Genomic DNA, 15,850 nt, shown 5'->3' on the forward strand with positions numbered 1-15,850 from the left:
ATGGTTATTTTTAGTTTTAAGCTATCGGTTTGCGTGATAATTCCTGGACAGCAACATGGTAGATGTATAAGTTAGGTATTAACTTAGTTTTCATATTGAGTTTCTGGTGTCTTATGTACTATCAGACTAGTCATGCATTTTAGCATTGACTGAAAATAATGCAGACTTTTCCATTGCTGTTTTTCAAAATTTATGACACTTTTTTTCCATTTGATGGCTAAATGAGATTGAAATAAACCTTGAAACACACTTATTACTAATGGTTCCTATGTCTTTTCTCCAAGGTTCCAGGAAAAGGGGAATTTAGAAGTGCTTCTTTTCACAATCCAAAGCAAACTCAGAGCCAACAACCAGAAGCCATATGTGCCTCATGAAGGGAAGCTGATATCTGATATCAACAAGGTGCGATTACGCTATACATGTGGCTTGCAGAGGTTAATGTGAAGTAAAGTCTGCCTGTGATATGACGCCATTCGTAACGTCTTGTTAACGTCCTGTCCTGTCTTTCTCTGGGGGTCTTTTTTCGTGTTCCTGACTGTACCCAGCTTGCCTTCATCTTTTCCCGATTTGGTCGATTCTCAGTTTATAAGCTCCTTTAAAAGTCCTGCCAAACACAGGAAACCGTAATTTGTGCCTGTTTCAAACACCTATGACTGTACAGTCTTTAATAATCTTCTCTGGGATAAGCCGTGAATGAGAGGTTAAGTATGGAGCATTTCTTTTGGGCCGACATAACTTCTAGCTTAAGATAGCTCAGCTAACAGAGAAATTCTGCTGCATGGAACACTCCCATGGTCACTCCTGAAGCTGTTCTTCCTCGGTTCCATAAAAAAAAGTCCTTGGTTTGGGGATATTACAGATTGCAGGGAGTTCTTGTGGTACTGGATTTTCCCATTTTGCTATGACATCATATAGGTCATCCTTTAAATTAATTTTTTTTCCCCATCTACTACTACAAAGCATCTAAGTATTTCGAAAAGTATGTCAAACTATTCATTTGCAGTGTTGAATTAACCAAAGAAATAACTGTTATTTGGCGATATAACATATGTAACCATAAAATATTTCAGAAACCGCAAGTGGCGAGGATGCGGTAATTCATCATGATTAAAATTTATTGCTATTAACACAGACCACACCGTCAGAGAACGAAAAGCTCGCAGAAACCTGGTTTCCTGAAGAGGGGCTATAAAGTAAAGTAATTTATGGGTCATATGGAAGTATAAATCCCTCAGTGCGTATCAGTGTTGCCTCACACTTCCTGGGTTTGAGGTCTTTATCTTACCCCCTGTGTGCCGGTGTTCTTTCCATGTCGTACGAGTTTCCTCTCACAGATCTAAACAGGGGAATCGACCTTAAATTGCCAGTGATCTCTGAGTGTGGGTGTGCACCCGGCTATGGGCCAGTACCTTGTCAGAGGTGTTCCCAGACTCCAGGCTTCCCCACAACCTTATATTGGATATGGAAGATGGATGGATGAGCAATAAAAAGTATTTAGCATTCTCAGATGTTTGTTTTTTTCGGGATGATTAGGGAAGACAGAACTGTGATTCGCTGGGTAATATCACAACAGTTCCAAGTACACGGATTTAAACTCTTTAAAGAATTTTCATGTTCACGTAGATGGCTAGTAGGGTACTCTGGTTCTTCACATACATGGAGAGAACTGTCACCTCTCAAAGTGAGAGTGTGTAATTTATGAGGGAACTAATTAAGTAAATCAGAAAGAAAATTTAAAATCAAAGCATTTCACCACATGCTTTCAATTACTAATCCCAGAGAAGGTCAGAAAGGGACCTACTGCCTTTGCTCTGTGGTAAAGGGAACCCTGGATAGCGTGTCGGTCCATGATGGGTCGACTGACAGATGCCACTTGGTTGAAGTGAATGTCTTTATGGGAGATCACCTACGTGCTTAGAGGAAGCCTACATAGCACAGGGTGAAGATACAAACCCCCGAAGCAGAGCAGGATTCAGACCTCCAACCATGGAGGTGGGAGATAGCTAGAATACCCAGTGAGCCCCTCCCCTTTCCAAGCAGCAATCTAAAAGTTACATTGTTGCATAAATTTACATTGCTATATACTTACATTGTTACATAAAAACAACTTGTAATACCTGCCACCATTTATTTTGTACACTTTTACATATTTTTTGTTGTATTACAATTGCCAGATATAAAAAGATCACCAAATACTTTTGACTCATCTATCCACTGAAGATTATATAAGAACTGTGAAGAATCATACTGGCGGTTTGGTGAAAATCTGCAAGGCAAATGTGCAGTGCCCGCTGTTTTCCTGGTGGTGAATTTGCGAACATTGTGTTTAGGGGATGTGCGAGAGCTCTGCCGAATCACACATGTTCTTTATTCTGATGGTGAGAACCTTAATTAGTTAGGCTCATATCGGCCTGGCTGATAGAAAAATGATTGGCCTGGATTTTTGTTAGTAAAATATTAAAACAGCTGAGTGCAGAGCAAGTGGGTTTAATGATTCGCAATGAGAATGACAAGCAGAAAAACATAATCCAGGAATCAGGGTCATAACAAGCTAAATTCAGAAACCAATCAAGGGCAATATATATATATACATGCACACAAACAGACACATACACACACCAAGTCCAAATGTTCATGAGGTCAGGAAGCAAGTGAGCCACAAGTTGCCACCCACTCAACAATGAGCAGCCATAATACCTCATAATGCCTTTTTACTTCTGAGGAGGCTCTTAAACACCCTTAGTTTAATATGTAGGGGTCAGGCGAGCCGTGATGTCGTTTGGGCTGACATGGCTGCAGGGTCTGCTGCCTAAATGTAGATCTGACATGCCCACCAAGCAATACAAGTGAACTTATTTTACAGAAGTATCTTCTGCATTGGCTTATGGAACGCACGCCATTTAGTACACAAGCTTATCCTGTACGGTCACGCTATGATGGAGCAGAAAGTGTTCCGGTAATAACTGTGGGCACTTTTTAGGGAAACATCGTCCGACATTGAATTTAGAGGAGGAAGCAATACGGCATGTGTCTGGGATGCACGGCCTTCACAGTCCATACTCATACACACACATGGATAAGCATCCACACGCAAATACAATCTCTGGGCAATTCAGAATCAACGATTCGAGGACCTGCAAAGACACTGAACATGCAACCTAGAGTGCCACAAATATTCAGCCACTTCAAGAAATAATATTTCATCAGAACGTTTAAACGGCCATTCAATTACTTGAAGACTATCAAAGGATATGACATTTTCGTACAGAAAATAAGAAAACTTATACTGTATTCCACATGTCTTCACCCATCTTCTAACTGCTTATCCTGGTCAAGGTTGTGGAGTAACCTGTTCCTGTGCTATTTATTACTGGTTTGACTTATTTTTCCATTTTTATGGCCAGATGTGGGAGAGACTGGAGAAGGCAGAGCATGAAAGGGGAGTAGCTCTGCGGACGGAGTTAATAAGGCAGGAGAAACTGGAACTTCTTGCTCAGCGCTTTGACCATAAATCTACTATGAGACAAGCATGGCTAAATGAGAACCAGCGACTTGTATCTCAGGTAAGTCTGATGTCAGGAAGCGCAGCCTCCAGGAAGCCGACACCACAAGTAATGTGTCACTATTAAATTAATAAATCGGGACGTGACAAATATTTTTTTTGGACATAAGAGATATTTCTGGGGTAGTTTATACAACAAAGAAATGAGCAACTCATCCATTTCTTCTAATCTTACTCATGTCACATTTGCGAGTACATGCACAGATAAGTAGCATAGAACAGTCTGTCCCAATCCAGGTTTCAGGAACATCCCCAGACATGTTTTTGATCTCTCTCAGTTTCCAACACACCCAAACCGGGTGTTTTGAGTTCTTGATTGGCTGGAAGTTGGGAGGGAGCAAAACTGTGGACTGTCTGGGAGTCCCCAAGGACTGGGTTAGGAAATACTGGCATATAAGATTCAGCATTATATTTTATAGAGACTGATTTTATTAGTTAATGAGCTGCAATGCTCCTAAGTACATTCCTTAACCCATTCCCGGCTATTTTCCAGGATAACTTTGGCTATGACCTCCCAGCGGTAGAAGCAGCCATGAAAAAGCATGAGGCCATTGAGGCTGACATTTCTTCGTATGAAGAACGCATCGGGGTGGTGGTGGAGCTAGCGGCAGAGCTGGAGGCGGAGGGATACTACGATAACCGGCGCATTGCGGCACGCAAGGAGAACATTCTGGGCCAGTGGGCCCTTCTCAAAGAGCTGGTGGTGGCAAGAAAAGCACGTTTGGAAAAAAACCTGGCTCTGCAGAAGACGTTCCAGGAGATGGTCTACATGATCGATTGGATGGAGGACATGCAGGTGCCTAGGAACCCTGATCTTGGTCCTAACCAGTATATATTTTTCTCATAATGAACTAGCCTGTGATGGACTGGCGTCCTGGGTTGTTCCCTGCCTCGTGCCTGTAGCTTCCTGGATAAGCTCCGGACCCCCGCGACCCAGAAGGATAAGCGGTTTGGAAAATGGATGGATGGATGGATTATGAACTAGCATTAACTTTTTCCACATATATTATGATACTGGCATTTACAGAATGGCATCTATTACAATACAGATTAACCTAACAAGTAAAACAGGAAAATATTTTCCAATTTTTCTTTCCTTTATTGTGTTATATAGCTTTATTTGCATGTAAATGATCTGCAATACTTAAGGGCTAATGTACAGGTCAAAGGGAGTAGCTCTCACCACAGAAACGACTCTTCTCTAATCTGTCTGAAACACCTTGTTGAAATTCCAACCCTTACTTCTGTGGCATGGTGAGGTCACCTTGTTACACATTTCTTATTGGCTGCCCATTTGCAAGGGTCTGTCTGCAGACTGCAAAACAGGGGCAGAACGTGTAGGGCAAACTGACCAATTAGGCAAGCTGACCAATCAGAGCACACTGGGCTCATTGGGGGTGGGACTTAAAGCTCTAATAGAGCATTTCAGACATATTGTAAATAGAGATGTACAGTATGAGAAAAATAATGTATTTTTGGAACATTGACGCATGTAAATCTATTCTAGTAGGCCCCAAAAATATAACTATGAACAATGAAAACGAGCATAATAGACCCCTTTTGATATAATGTTTGTATATAGTAGAATCATCTAAAATGTAATTTTCATTTATTGAATCTAGATGCAACTTCTGTCCAAAGACTTTGGCAAGCATCTGCTTGAAGTGGATGATCTTCTCCAAAAGCACAGCCTGCAGGAAGCCGACATCACAGTGCAGGCAGAAAGAGTCCAGACGCTCAATACTGCCGCCCTCAAATTTACCACCATTGAAGGTAAAGTATTTTTGCAGGAAACGGCTTTTAAAGCAATCCGTGTCTGTATCCATACAATAGGACACATTTAAACACTGAGCACATTTAAATCTGAAAATAGGATCTAAGTATGTTAAAATTTATTTGCTTATACGGCCCTAAAAAGAGATGTATTTTTTTAATGATTGTGCCGTTTATCATGATTACTTATGTTATCAGTGTAAAGTGATACAAAGCAACAGAATGCTAACATACACAGCATAGTGAACGGCTAGCAGCTATATGACTTATAAATATAGTGTAATATAATTTTAAATACTGAGTTTATTTTGTTTTAACACTTTGAATAGCATAGTTGATTCTCTGCGGTCCCTCTTTTAGTGAAACACTGTGACCGATTGTGACCACTGTGACTGTTTTGTGAACAGTTAACCAACTTTAACACTTTGAGATGTCATATAAATTGCTTGAAAAGAAAAAGGATAAAATACAATAAATCACGGTAGCTTTCTCTAGCTGAAGTTAAAGATGTTTACTTACTTCCATAACCCAGCATTCACTACTCAGACCTGCAAATGCTGGCCCATATCACATACAGACTAGAATCCATTTCACAAATTGCCTTCTGTAACATCTCCAGATGGTTTCAGAATGTAATCAAAATATCCATCTTGGCTTTTGGTTCTCTTCTCTGGCGTGTGATTTCTTAATTCTTCTATTGTATGGCTCAGTACTACGTTACTTGAGAGGAGCAAGTAATGATGTAGTATACTCTTACTTTAATTATTAATTACCCAGAAAATAAGCGTGAGTTACGTACTGACCCCATATTTGTTTCATCCCAATCATAACGGTTAATGTATTTTACGAAGTTACTCTATTTGTTCATGATTTGTACTTGAATGGTAACCGAGTTACTTGTGCCCCCTCAGGTAAAGTGTTACTGTTTGGTTCTGTGAATTCAGACTTTTTCGTTTTGCTCTCAGGTTTTTAGTTTTGGCTTAGTGTCGTCTGCCCCTTTGACTTTGCGTAGTTCTACGACCTGGTCTTTCGTGATTCCCATCTCAGCCTTGGCACTTGGCTCCTGCCTTAGCTGCTTCACCTGCGCACCTCGCAGTCAGTGGTCCTAGTCCCGTCAGCATTAAGGACTTGGAAACCTGCCTGCCAAAGAGTCTCACGGAAATAGCACCTGACCGTGCGCAGCTCGTGTGCAGTTTGTGCGCAGTTCAGGGCGTAACCTTTTGACTGAGGTAGTGTACCTTAAGTTGCATTCTTTAATTCTTTCAGTGTCAGTTCAAGCTGATATGGGGCTCTCAGTCATTTTATATAGCTGGCCAACTATCAGAATTTCTTATTAACTTAATGTAATAACTAGTATTGTGGGCCAAAATATTAACTAGGTCATTGCTAACTTGTAGTAATAGCTGACATTTAGGAATATCTAGTATTGATCAATAAATGTCCTGTCTTTAACCAGTATAATGATATATCCTTTGAATCTTATTCTAGCCTATTAATAGGACTCCCTATTCATCATTATAGTTGGAATTATATGTTTATTTTTCTTTCTATGTCTTATAATGCCCTAGGTAAAATATTACTTTGCATTAAATTATCACCAGACTCCAGCTGCTAGCAAGTTGATCTTCAGGTCACTTACATGGTCTATAAATTTCAGCGGAAGTAGTTCATTCATTTTGGTACTTAAAAATGAGGTATGCTTTAGAATAAAAAGTATTTTTTCAGAGTTAAACAAATAGCTCCTGGGGTGATTTTTCTATCTCTGTTGCCAACAGTAAGTAGGCCATTATCGGTGTTACCATGGTCCCGGAGAACTTTTAAATTTACAGCGGTAGAGGAGAATTACCGCGGTTAATTTTGGGAAAAAACAAAAAAACTAGGTGTGCTTGATTTTTGTAGCGTAGAACCAGGGGATGTCTTTATTGATCACCCTCATGGAATGCTGCGCTGGAGACTGGAATAAGGTATAAAGAACTGGCCTCTAACTGAAAATGAGCACTGAGTAAACCCCAAGAGCCATTGAAAAGGCACATATATGCCCTGTAAATATATCAAAACCCAATAAAGCTTTAGACACCTGTTGTCTGTATCACAGAGCGAGATTAGTAGGTTAGCTAGCTAACCTGTCAAACTTAAGCTGTTTCACATTAATATTAGTGACACATGTATGATTACAGGAGACTGACCAATCAGCACACAGCAAGAACTCGGCGCTTAATTGAAATCCAGGTGCTTTTGATTTAAATGGTACTTTGCAAATCCTGTCATAGTTCAATATGTCCTTGCTGACATGGATTAACTGGTGATGCTACTCTGAACCCCTGACCTTGGAGACACTGTGCCTTCCTTCCAGCGGTCTCATCCAAATAAACAGCAGAATATAAGTGCTTAATTTAACACTAATTATATTTCTGCAGGTGGGTGAAAGTTCAGAGGTTCTTGTTCCTTGAACGTGGACTGAGGATTGCTACACAAAACCTGTGGTGGGTAATTTAGATCCAGAAAGTAAAAATCCGGACGAAGATTTTGTTTCAACAAAATTTTGTCCTTTCTGGACCTGAATTACCCACCTCTGCACAAAACAAGACTCAGGAGGCAGGGCAGTCACCCTCACTCGTTCATCCTCCGTCAGGTAGAACGTGGCACTTCCTTCAAGGCAGTCACCCTCACTCGTTCATCCTCCGTCAGGTAGAATGTGGCGCTTCCTTCAGGGCAGTCACCCTCACTCGTTCATCCTCCGTCAGGTAGAACGTGGCATTTCCTTCAGGGAGGTCACCCTCACTCGTTCATCCTCCGTCAGGTAGAACGTGGCGCTTCCTTCAGGGCAGTCACCCTCACTCGTTCATCCTCCGTCAGGTAGAACGTGGCATTTCCTTCAGGGAGGTCACCCTCACTCGTTCATCCTCCGTCAGGTAGAACGTGCCATTTCCTTCAGGACGGTCACCCTCACTCGTTCATCCTCCGTCAGGTAGAACGTGGCGCTTCCTTCAGGACGGTCACCCTCACTCGTTCATCCTCCGTCAGGTAGAACGTGGCATTCCCTTCAGGGAGGTCACCCTCACTCGTTCATCCTCCGTCAGGTAGAACGTGGCACTTCCTTCAGGGAGGTCACCCTCACTCGTTCATCCTCCGTCAGGTAGAACGTGGCATTCCCTTCAGGGAGGTCACCCTCACTCGTTCATCCTCCGTCAGGTAGAACGTGGCACTTCCTTCAGGGAGGTCACCCTCACTCGTTCATCCTCCGTCAGGTAGAACGTAGCATTTCCTTCAGGACGGTCACCCTCACTCGTTCATCCTCCGTCAGGTAGAACGTGGCGCTTCCTTCAGGACGGTCACCCTCACTCGTTCATCCTCCGTCAGGTAGAACGTGGCATTTCCTTCAGGACGGTCACCCTCACTCGTTCATCCTCCGTCAGGTAGAACGTGGCGCTTCCTTCAGGGAGGTCACCCTCAATCGTTCATCCTCCGTCAGGTAGAACGTGGCGCTTCCTTCAGGACGGTCACCCTCACTCATTCATCCTCCGTCAGGTAGAATGTGGCGCTTCCTTCAGGACGGTCACCCTCACTCGTTCATCCTCCGTCAGGTAGAACGTGGCATTCCCTTCAGGGAGGTCACCCTCACTCGTTCATCCTCCGTCAGGTAGAACGTGGCATTCCCTTCAGGACGGTCACCCTCACTCGTTCATCCTCCGTCAGGTAGAACGTGGCATTCCCTTCAGGGAGGTCACCCTCACTCGTTCATCCTCCGTCAGGTAGAACGTGGCGCTTCCTTCAGGACGGTCACCCTCACTCGTTCATCCTCCGTCAGGTAGAACGTGGCGCTTCCTTCAGGACGGTCACCCTCACTCGTTCATCCTCCGTCAGGTAGAACGTGGCGCTTCCTTCAGGACGGTCACCCTCACTCGTTCATCCTCCGTCAGGTAGAACGTGGCGCTTCCTTCAGGACGGTCACCCTCACTCGTTCATCCTCCGTCAGGTAGAACGTGGCGCTTCCTTCAGGGAGGTCACCCTCACTCGTTCATCCTCCGTCAGGTAGAACGTGGCGCTTCCTTCAGGGCAGTCACCCTCACTCGTTCATCCTCCGTCAGATAGAACGTGGTGCTTCCTTCAGGGAGGTCACCCTCACTCGTTCATCCTCTGTCAGGTAGAACGTGGCACTTCCTTCAAGGCGGTCACCCTCACTCGTTCATCCTCCGTCAGGTAGAACGTGGCATTCCCTTCAGGACGGTCACCCTCACTCGTTCATCCTCCGTCAGGTAGAACGTGGCATTCCCTTCAGGGAGGTCACCCTCACTCGTTCATCCTCCGTCAGGTAGAACGTGGCGCTTCCTTCAGGACGGTCACCCTCACTCGTTCATCCTCCGTCAGGTAGAACGTGGCGCTTCCTTCAGGACGGTCACCCTCACTCGTTCATCCTCCGTCAGGTAGAACGTGGCGCTTCCTTCAGGACGGTCACCCTCACTCGTTCATCCTCCGTCAGGTAGAACGTGGCGCTTCCTTCAGGACGGTCACCCTCACTCGTTCATCCTCCGTCAGGTAGAACGTGGCGCTTCCTTCAGGGAGGTCACCCTCACTCGTTCATCCTCCGTCAGGTAGAACGTGGCGCTTCCTTCAGGGCAGTCACCCTCACTCGTTCATCCTCCGTCAGATAGAACGTGGTGCTTCCTTCAGGGAGGTCACCCTCACTCGTTCATCCTCTGTCAGGTAGAACGTGGCACTTCCTTCAAGGCGGTCACCCTCACTCGTTCATCCTCCGTCAGGTAGAACGTGGCACTTCCTTCAAGGCGGTCACCCTCACTCGTTCATCCTCCGTCAGGTAGAACGTGGCGCTTCCTTCAGGACGGTCACCCTCACTCGTTCATCCTCCGTCAGGTAGAACGTGGCGCTTCCTTCAGGACGGTCACCCTCACTCGTTCATCCTCCGTCAGGTAGAACGTGGCGCTTCCTTCAGGACGGTCACCCTCACTCGTTCATCCTCCGTCAGGTAGAACGTGGCGCTTCCTTCAGGACGGTCACCCTCACTCGTACACACTTTTACACTCCCCATACGCACACCTGCGTCCCTCTTTCTCCTCCCTTGGCTGCTTCCCAGCTTAGGCTTTAAACTTGGCAAGGGAAACTGTTCCACCCCCTGACGGAAGTAATAATCACTTGCCTGCCGTGTCCCCTTAGCACTCTTTGAGGTCGGCGTTATGGTTTAAGTGGTGATCCTGCTAACTGGTGACAGGCGCGGTCACGGCACGAGACATACAGTCAGTAATTTTTGCAGAGGACGGAAGCAGATTCATCACGTTTGGAGAGCCAAGCAAAATAAAACTGTTGGCTAATGAAGAAAAGGACTTGTCCCGCATGCAGATTTAGATAATTCAGGTCCAGAGTAAAAGTCCAGACCGGGATTTTGTTTCAACCAGCCAGTTGAGCACTGTGTGACTGTGACTCTTTATGCTCAAGTGGTTGGTTGAAACTAAATCTTGGTCTGGACTTTTACTCTCTGGGTCGGAATTACCCAATTTTTCCCGCACGTTCATAAAATATGACAGACACGCATGTGGTTGTAAAAGTGATGTAACAGTTTATGAATATAAAATTAAATCCCTTATAAAAAATGATTGCTCTTCAAGTATATATTTTACGTAAGCTGAAGTCTATGCATGGGCAATTCTGAATATTTACATTTTTTTTCCAGTTTTCCAAAATTGACGAATCTGTCATTGTCACTTTCTACAAGGATATGTGAAGAATGGCGTGTGAATGCGTTTGTCATGTTCAAAGAGATGTTTTAAAAATCTTTATGCCAGTATTTAATATTTTGAACCTGCATGCATTTTGTTTTTAATGAATCTAAACACATAGCTTGCTTTTTGTTCTTATAGGGATAACAGTATTTGTTTAAAAGCATCCCACTCAAGTGTCCTTTGTAAACTGCCCCAAGAGTTTGAAATTAAAACTGTATAATTCAACGGAGCCATATTTGATTTTCATTATCTTTGGTAATTATGTGCTGGGTCACTTTCACGTATGACGATGACATATGAGAACTTTAGTAAAACAAGACTATTAACAAACTACATAACCTTAAAAACACCCTCCCATGCACACCATGTAAATGCATGCAAAGTCTGTTGCAGAACACACTTGAATGAATGTGATTTCTTGCACCCGTAGCCTCTGGGATAGGCTCCAGATCCATGGTGACCCTAAACAGGACAAAAAATGGATGGATGGATGGATGGATGAATGGATGGATAAATGGATGGATGATTGTGGTTTCACACTTAAACATCCTACCCAAATATAGAAATATAACAGTAGAATAGACTAGTTTTTGCCAAGTTGATGTTATGCTCATAGTTATCTACATGCTTGTGTTTGAATTTCAGTTTGCTTATTTTTCCAGGCTATCAGCCCTGTGACCCACAGGTGATCTGTAATCGAGTTAACCACGTCACCACCTGCCTAGAAGAACTGAAGCAGCTGGCTGCTAAGCGGAGGTCAGAGCTGGAGGATTCCCGCCAGCTCTGGGCCTTTTTCCAAGAGGTGGAGGAGGCAGAGGCCTGGATTCGCGAGAAGGTAGCCATTTTGGCTGCTCAGACTTTCGGCAAAGACTTGAGCAGCGTGTTGCGTCTGTTGCACAAGCATAAGACCCTGACAGGCGAACTGCTGAGTAGACGCAAGCTATTGCAACAGACGATGAAGAAAGCGAAGCAGTTCCTCAATCATAAGACCATCGGGACAGGTCAAATTCAGGAGAAGATTATGGAACTAAAAGACGAATGGAAACATCTAGAAGACCAGGCAAGTCATCGGCTGAACCATTTACAGGATGCACTCAACTTCTTCCAGTTCAACGTCGAAACAGATGATGTGCTCGCTTGGCTGCAAGACACTTACCGGTTGGTGTCCAGTGAAGACTTTGGCCATGATGAATATTCCACGCAGTCACTACTGAAGAAGCACCGGGGTGTGCAGGAGGGCATTGAGAAGCATAGGCTGCATGTAGTTTCCCTGCGCAAGCATATGGTGGGACTAACCCTGCAGTACCGTGACCTTGAGGAAGTTCAGGTACGCATGACTGAGGTGGAACAACTTTATACGGAAGTGGCTGAGGTGTCCGTCCTACGGCAGCAGTGGCTCCTGGATGCTCTGGCTGTGTACCGCATGTTCAGCGAGGTGCATGCCTGCGAGGTGTGGATTGATGAGAAGGAGCAGTGGCTAAATAAGATGAACATCCCCGAACGGCTGGAAGATGTAGAAGTGGTGGCTCACAGGTACGACTCACTGTGTGCCCGTCTTGTCCGACTCATACCTAGAAGAAGGGTTCAAAATCATAAGTGAAATATTTAATGTGACCACCACTATTTCTGCGATGCTGTTTTGTTAAATTAGTAAAATGATTAATAAACAAGGCTCACTATTTTAGTGAAATAATCAATCTCTAGAGATGTAAAAAATACCCCCCATACACACACACACAAACATTGGAGTATATATTAATACATTTTACATACAGTATACATTTTAAGTATGTACTATTAATTGGGGAATCACAGAAGATCAAATATTAATACATCTGTGTTGAATAAGCATTTACATTAATGGGAGTTTAATTTTCTTAACGAAGATACTTTAAAAGAGATGTGCTTGGTCTGGTATATTCTTATATGGGGGGATTTACTATAGATTTGAGAGTTTGGACCAAGAGATGAACAGCTTGATGGGAAGGATCCTGGATGTGAATCAGATAGTCCAGCAGCTGTTGGACAGTGGTCACCCCAGCTCCGAGGAGGTGCGGCACTGTCAGGATCACCTAAACGGCAGGTAAGCCATCTTTCTGTATGTATACAGTATTGTGCAAAAGTCTTAGGCATTCAAAATAAATGTTATTTATGTGGGTAGTAAGCGTATATGTTAGTAATGGCAAAATGAAGCTTTGTGAACCACTCATTGTATTTTCTGACACCACTAGAGGGTGCTCTCTATTAAAAAAAGGGCTCAGTTCATGCCCCAAAGCAAACCAACCAGTGGGGGGGCAAAAAATGTTGATGTTTCATGAATCTTCATTGTGCAATCATTAGTATATGTGCTCAAGATCACAGTTCAATATTAGACGATATAAAAATGAAGAGTAACACAACAGAAAAAAAACAAGAAATTCCGCCGTCCTCCAATAGTCAATTTACATTGTGATGGTTGGCTAGAAGAATATCGCTTCAGTTCCCAAACCTCTCCTCAGAAACATTTGTGAAGTTTCAGTACCAGCACACTTAATTCATTTTAAATTCTGTAAGAAGTCAGTGGAATGAGCTCAGCCATTTCAAAACCTCTCTTAAGGTCACCTCATTTGCAGCAACTTGACCAGTGGCAGACCTCGTATTGATCAGCCACACCAGCTATGATAGTGGTCGAGTGGCTGTGAATGGGGTGGCTTTAGGAGAGGTTTTGAAATGGCTGAGCGGACGCACTTTGACAGACACAGTTTTGCACCAGCAGGAAGATCATTTAAGCATTGTTTTCTTCGGCTAAAACTTTTGCACAGTACAGTGTGTGTGTATGTGTGTAGTTATAACTGAAACTACAGAATAATAAATAGTTGAATAAAGTTGGTCTATATGCCTAAAAATGTCATATATTATACTGCAAGAAGTAATCACTGAATACCTGTTAGGAAGCACTAGCATATGGTCCCCCCCCCCCCCCCCCCTCGAAATGTGTAAATGAGATTTTATCCCAGGACTAGTCCTGCGTGGTCACAGCTGGGGTGCACAAGGCAATAGAGAGGATCACAGTAGGGGAAGCCACAAATAATAGAGATGCAACGAAACCCTTGAGGACGGTTCATAAGACGACCAAACTAACATCAAGAAAGTTTGATGGATTGATGTAGCGTTGGGCAGTATACGGGTTCATACCGAAACCGGTATTATTATTGTTAGGATATTAATTTTTCTTATACCGCAGTGCCAGTTTAAATAGCCGACACAACGTTCAGAAAGTGGCGTAGTTGGACACTGTTTAAGGGGGGGGGGTCTTTTTCACCGCTAAAAATGTACCTTAATTATTCCTCGTTTTAAAGAGCAGAAACGGAAGATATAGCTGATGCTGGAGTTGAAAATAATGAGACACTGGATGGAAATTTCTGTAGCCTCGGATAAAAGAATTAAAAACATCATCATTTGCTAATGAAAAATGAATGCAAGAATTACAAAATTTTAACAAGGTGCGTGTATTGTTAGTTGCAAGGATGACAATACTGAAAAAACTGAAAAAGAAAGAAGTTGACTCAGATTTTTTTTGTAGTTAGAGCAAACAGGACATAGTTGTTATGTTATAATGCTATTTACATATTTTTTTCCTAAACTGTTTTGCATATTAGTTTGCATATGCCATTTTATAGTTTGGGTTTTACTTTTGTTCTACAGGTCACAGGTTATGTCATAGTAATGCTGTGTTCCATTTTACATGCTACAAAGTCACAAATATGAAAGCAAATTTAGTATCGCATACATATTCAAGGGAGTAGAATGAGTATCGATTTTTAGGGTTTATACTAAAATACTATAATTGCTTCTGATGCGGTAACTATGAAACATTTTATGTGAGAACCTTCTCATGTTGTCTTTTATACATGTAGGTGGAACTGCATTGTAGAGTTGGTGGAGCAAAAGAAAGACCACCTGAACTCCATTCTCCGCATCCAGAATTATCTGCTGGAGTGTACGGAGATCAAGTCCCAGATCCGAGAAAAGCGCAAAGCCATTGATGCTACGCAGTATGCAGGGAGTGACCTTGGGGGAGTCTTGGCCCTGCAGCGCAAGCTCTCCACCATGGAGGGAGCCCTGTCAATCCTGGAGCCAAAGCTCATCAATTTGCAACAGGAAGCGGAAGAGCTTGCAGCAACCCACCCTGACCAGGCTATGGAGGTGCTGGTGCAGTTTGAAGAAATTAGCGTGGAATGGGAAGAGCTGAAGTGCACGCTACAGGGTTGTGAGGATTCGCTAACGGTGGCTAGTCGACTACAGCAGTTCATCCAGGACCTTGACGGCTTCCTGACCTGGCTAGTACAAACACAGACAACGGTTGCATCAGAGGAATTACCTAACTCCCTGGAGGAAGCAGAACGGCTCATAAACCGGCATGCGGCCCTCAAGGAGGAGATAGGCCGCTATGAGGAGGATTACGAGCGCCTTCAGGCTGTCAACGACTTACTCGAGACTGAGGAAGCACCCTTACCTTATGTTGCCCTTCAGCAGTGGTTACAAAAGCTAGATGTAGGTTGGAACAAACTGTTGGAGATGTGGGAGAGTCGTCGGGAGGTGCTTGTGCAGGCACACATCTTCCACCTCTTCCTGAGGGACGTCAAGCAAGCAGAGTCCTTGTTAAACAACCAGGTAAGAATTCTACACGATTATTTATGCCTTCAGGAAATAGAAAATAACCCTGAAGGTAGGAAAATATTCCTACAGGAGTAGCAGAGGCATTTTGTGGTCAGTGACTGTGGTCAAAAGCTAAGTTTCC

At 43.6% G+C, this 15,850-nt stretch overlaps 1 protein-coding gene across 3 annotated transcripts in view; it reads left to right on the top strand.

Annotated features, from left to right (window-relative positions):
* The window catches only part of LOC125711804 (spectrin beta chain, non-erythrocytic 4-like), a 77,621-nt gene that overhangs the window by 14,738 nt on the left and 47,033 nt on the right, over positions 1–15,850 (top strand). For all 3 annotated transcript variants that reach the window (XM_048981113.1, XM_048981112.1, XM_048981115.1), the window contains 7 exons: positions 285–402; positions 3,405–3,563; positions 4,056–4,358; positions 5,185–5,335; positions 11,733–12,603; positions 13,016–13,153; positions 14,967–15,723. In XM_048981113.1, coding sequence (XP_048837070.1) covers positions 285–402; positions 3,405–3,563; positions 4,056–4,358; positions 5,185–5,335; positions 11,733–12,603; positions 13,016–13,153; positions 14,967–15,723 — 2,497 coding nt within the window. The remainder of the gene's footprint in view (positions 1–284; positions 403–3,404; positions 3,564–4,055; positions 4,359–5,184; positions 5,336–11,732; positions 12,604–13,015; positions 13,154–14,966; positions 15,724–15,850) is intronic.

The sequence above is a fragment of the Brienomyrus brachyistius genome, chromosome 17, assembly GCF_023856365.1.
Source record: "Brienomyrus brachyistius isolate T26 chromosome 17, BBRACH_0.4, whole genome shotgun sequence".
NCBI classification, from domain to species: Eukaryota; Metazoa; Chordata; class Actinopteri; order Osteoglossiformes; family Mormyridae; genus Brienomyrus; species Brienomyrus brachyistius.